At 29.8% G+C, this 5,182-nt stretch overlaps 1 protein-coding gene across 1 annotated transcript; it reads right to left on the bottom strand.

Moving 5' to 3' along the window:
• Positions 1-246: 246 nt before the first annotated feature.
• On the bottom strand, positions 247-2,339 carry LOC105116010 (probable VAMP-like protein At1g33475). The gene is made up of 3 exons (XM_011013140.1): positions 2,145-2,339; positions 591-1,776; positions 247-550 (listed from the first exon to the last, which is right to left on the bottom strand). The coding sequence occupies exon 2, from the start codon at positions 1,437-1,439 to the stop codon at positions 621-623; it is 819 nt and encodes a 272-aa protein (XP_011011442.1). The 5' UTR covers positions 1,440-1,776; positions 2,145-2,339; the 3' UTR covers positions 247-550; positions 591-620.
• Positions 2,340-5,182: the final 2,843 nt, after the last annotated feature.

Raw genomic sequence — 5,182 nt, 5'->3', positions numbered from 1 at the left:
TAAAACCTATGTTCTCAAAATACTTTTTGAGCTGAAGGACACATACTTCCAACACCATATTCCATTTACAGACCAAGTGAGATTCAAGAGGAAAGGCCAAATCTTATTTTCAACAAGAAAATTTTTCAAAAGAAGGTTAGAAAAACACATAACAACAAAGGCTCTTGACAAATGAAAGAAAACACACAACACTTATGATTTTTTAATGCGTAATTTCATATTAAGAATGTTGAAACACCATGAAGCTATGTGAGAGAAATTCATTTGCATAAGATGATTCAACTAAAAATCTTATACAAAAAAGAGTATAACACTGCAAGGATGGAATACGGATTTTTAGATTACATAAAAACTCATAATCCATAATGCATAGACAAAACAAAAAACACAAGCAATAGTAGACAACTGACAAAAGCATGTACATATACACTGAAGATATGATACTGTACAAAGGATTTGAAAAACTCATGCGATGCCATGGTATAATTGCCAGCACATACCTCCACTATTTAAAATTAGCTGACAATATTTGATGTGTTGCTTTCATCCACTTGAACCCCTCTAAAGAAACTGGTCCATGTACTTCTAACATCAAGTGAATTTCTTTTTCAAATTTAAGTTCAATGAGTACATCCGAAACCACCACAAATTGATAGCCAAGTTAAAAATAGAATCAAACATATAGCCACATCAATAGCTAGAACAATCCTTACTTGGCGCCACCACTTCTTTCGAATGCTTTGAGAGCTTGATCTAATCCTCATTGAACCCAAATCCTTTTGTAGCGATATTGAAGAACCTACTCCACCTTGATTATTGGAATCCAAAGTAGCTGAATCAAGCTTAGCCCCTCTATCAGTAGATTTTCTATGCTCTTCCAACTCAATATCTCTTATTGTAATAACATGATCCTTGGACTTCCTTTTATCTTGCTTATTTGATTTACCTAACAAAGGAGCTTTGGTAGAATTGACAACTTCAATTTGTTCATTTGCATTAAGAGGTGATGGAGAGAGGCCTACATTATCAGATGAGGAACTCTCACCGGCCCAAACATGCTCCAATGAAGTTATCAAGCTACAAATAACAGGCACTAATTGTTCTTGTAGATTGATCGAGTTCATACCAGAAAAACTTCCTCTAGAACCTTTTCTAGCAACCTTTTTGAATTCATCCCTTACATGCTCTAGAAATTGAAGTACACTTGCGTGTCCAAGACCCTCATCAACAATTGTAAAATAAACAGAACCATCTTCTATCAAAAACCCAAAAGTTTTTTTAGCAATCGTCTCAAAATACCACTTGTGGTAAGAGGGAGTGCTTTCCAGGCACAATGCTGCTGAATTCTCAATCTCATGGTCTCCCCTACTATACACATACAAGGTGCGATTACCCCTTGCAACACAGCAGTAATGGACAGTACTGTGCATTGAACTCATTTAAATGATACCAAAAACTAATCCACAAAAATCCTTCTCTTGAATAAAACCTTACGAGCTTCCCAACAAAATAAGAAGCAAACTATCTATTTATCTCTCCAACTTGTTTCAACTTAAACAAGTAGTTGGTTTTAGCAGCAAACAATGGAGTCCAAAATCAGTTCTCAAACATCTAAAGAAATGCAACTTGGACAAACATAATCTGCGTAAATTTCTCAGTCAAGGACGCAACCAATAACAAAATCAGCTAAGTATTTCAAAATAAATAAAGATGTCCCTCATTCCTATCTTCAACCATCAAAATAGGCTAACAAAGCTTCCCCCATTTCGAGGTACCCTGCAATTATGTCAACAATCATATTATCATCTGATCAAGATTTAGCGAAAACCCAATAACATAAACGAACTCAAATTTCATTTAAGCCAGCACCACAAAAGATTGGCAAACCAAGATTACACACACAAACAATTTGACCAAAATCCAACCAAAAATTTCAAGTCCAAAGATCCAGCCCAGAAAAGTTGAATACTTATAATTCACTAAAATCAAGCTCTTCTTCTATTTTTCCAGTAAATCAAAGGATTAAGAAAATAAAATCAACCCCAAGTAAATCATGTCAACTAGAACTACAATTCTGAAAAAAATTATTGATAGAAACTTAACAGACCATACAATCCAAGACTTTGTGGATAAACATCGTTTACCTATGAAATAAAGCTGAAGGAATGGCAATGGCAACCCTTCGCACAGACGAAAGAGGTTTTAGTTTGGAAAGATGAACTGAAGAAAACAGACAACTTTATAAATAAAGGATTTGTCTTTTAAAGCAGTGGAGTTGGCTTGACAGTTTGACCCAATCACTTTGCAATCTACTCTGCCGCTGTTTTTCTATTTCTTTTATCAGACATTAATTTATTGTATCCTTATCTTAGAAATACTTCAAAACTTATTAAAACATAAAAAATACATTGACTCAGTCAAAATTATGATGTTTCAAATATATATATATATAGGATTGTAATTTTAAAAAAAAATCTAAGATTTTGGTTATTCACTCAAGATAAAAAAAAATTAAAAAACAATAAAAACAAAAAATCAAGTCAAACTTGATAAACTTACTAATTATCCAAAATATAATATCAAGATAACTTTATAAAAAAAAAATAAAAAACAAAGAATATTGAATTTTAAAAGTAAATTAATTAAAAAATAAAATTCTTTTAGGTAGTGCATAAATTAAATGTTAGAGGATAAAATAAATAAATTTAATTTATTAAAAAATTCATTTTACAAAAGCAAAATTTAATAAAAACTCAAAACAGCTCTTATTATTTTAAAAATAAAGATAAATCTTATAAAAAAAGAGCATTAGAGGATGAAATATGAAAAGAGAAAAAAAGAGCTTAAAAAAATAAACCTTATAAACTTGAGTTAAACTCTCACATATGTTAATCCATTAAATTCTTGACCCGGGCTCAACTTAGGAGTTCAATACCTAAAAAAATAAATATTGAAGAATTAAATCAATTAATTTAATTCAATTTAAAAACAAAGTTCCTATAAAAAAAACTAAATTCAACAAAGACAAAAAAAAAAACCAATAATGATGACATTGCAAATAAAATAAAATAAAAATGTCAAAACCATCTAATATATATATATAATTAAAAGAATAGAAACCATAGATGAAAATATTAATTGTGAATGAAATTGAAAATAATTCTAAATTAAAAAAATACAAGAAAGAGAACATGGACGAAATTAAAAAAAAAAACCTTTTAATTTCATAAAGTATTCTAAATTTTAAAGATTGTAATAAAGAAAATATGGATGAAATTTTAAGTATAACAAAGTCAGGAGTTGATTTGATTTTTTTTAAATCCAGCGTGGAAATCAAATAGAAGAGAGGGAAAAAAAAAAGGTCATGTGTGCTACATCGGCCACTATAGTGCTATACATGCTGCTGATCCACGGAAGGTGACACGATAAAAAAATTAATGTCTTTTAAGTGTTGGAGTGTTAAAGTAATAAATAACCTGTTAAGACCAGGGTCAAACCACAGGAAGATTAATTGTATAAATTACAAATAAAAAAAATAAATAATAACAAAAAAGGAGTTGAAGAGAGCTTTGATATGTGATATTGATGTAAGGATTAAACAATGATAAAATAATTATCAAGGTTAGAGGATCCACTAATGGTATTTCAAAAGGTATAATATAAACTCTTTTTATTACTCAACTAGAAATCACACAAAAAAGGTTGCAATCGGATTATAAATTGTTAACATGATTACATTAGTTATCTTATTCGAATAATACTAATACTTATAAATGTTATCAGGTATTCATGATTATAACTTATGTTAATAACAAATTAAGTTTCTTTTATAGCAGAGGTATCGATTATACCATACGGTTAGGCTATGAAAGTGCCAAGTATTTGTTGTACAAAGGGTTGTATAACATAAATCTAGATTAACCATTTAACAAGTCAAGTATTAAGAGTGAATAATATAACAAATACAAAACATGTTAGTATAAAACATTAAGTCCATGTTAAGTTTATACTATATTTATTGTGACACCATTAGTGCAACCTTTTCATCTTGACATAATAAACTTAACTAAATAGAATGAAGAAGAGAAGCCTAAATAAACAAGAGAAGAACATGATTATATAAGTATAGTAAAGGAAATGAAGGCATAAATAAGAGATTAATGAAAGCAAAACTTAAGCATTACAAAAATATAAAAAAAAGAAGCAAAAATATGATCTTGATATGAAAACTGAGATGCCTCCTTTTATAAGCTAAAATTTAGAATTATTGATTTAATAAGTAATTGTTAAGTGGGTGGCCACATCTTGATTTTGACAACAACCCTTATCTTCTTGTCTGGAGAAAACGTTATTGCTAACATTAGAATTTAAATAGATTGTCTTCATAAAAGTTCTAGGAAATTGTCTTAGCTTTCTAACAAAAAATGAATCAATGCTTTTAGACTTCTAGAACTCGAGATATGCGCTGAACATTGAATAATATCTGGGCTGTAAGATAGATTCAAACTTCTCTTTTGAAGCTAAGATTTGGATTTCCAAACGTAGAATTGAGTCTTAGACTCTTCATGAATATTTTAGGCCTGTGTCTTAGCTTTCTAGCCATATAAACTAAATTGAAATCTGAGATCTACAACTCCAGATATGACCCAATAACTGAACAGTGCTCCAGTTTGGATTAAACCAGTATCTCTTTTCTAAGCTTAGTCCTCCCTTTGTCTTCTCAATTTAAGTAATTAAACTCATCAATCAATCATTTCATTTATATGATAGGCCTGCTGATTGATACTTAAAAGTGTATTTTTATCAAGGTTTTATATTATCATTTTACACTTGAAGTATCAATAACTCCTTAACTAAAGTATGTTTTATAGTAATATATCTAATAATATAAGAAACCTTTAATTTATGGTAAATGTTCATTTTAAATGCAGGCCTATCACATAAATGAAAGGATTGATTGATGATTTTAAGAACTTAAATTGCAAGGGCAAAGAGATGACCAAACTTAAAAAAGAGATGTCGGTGCAGTCCACACCAGAACACTATTTGGTAATTAGGTCATATCTAGAGCTTTAGATCTCAGATTTAGGTCCAATTTATATGGATGGAAAGGTAAGATATAGGCCTACAACTTTCATATGGAGCCCAAGATCTAAAAAGGCTATTTTCAAGTCCAAATTAT

Source organism: Populus euphratica, unplaced genomic scaffold (genome assembly GCF_000495115.2).
Source record: "Populus euphratica unplaced genomic scaffold, PopEup_1.0 scaffold829.1, whole genome shotgun sequence".
Lineage (NCBI taxonomy): Eukaryota > Viridiplantae > Streptophyta > Magnoliopsida > Malpighiales > Salicaceae > Populus > Populus euphratica.
This window is presented reverse-complemented; position numbering and strand designations above follow the sequence as displayed.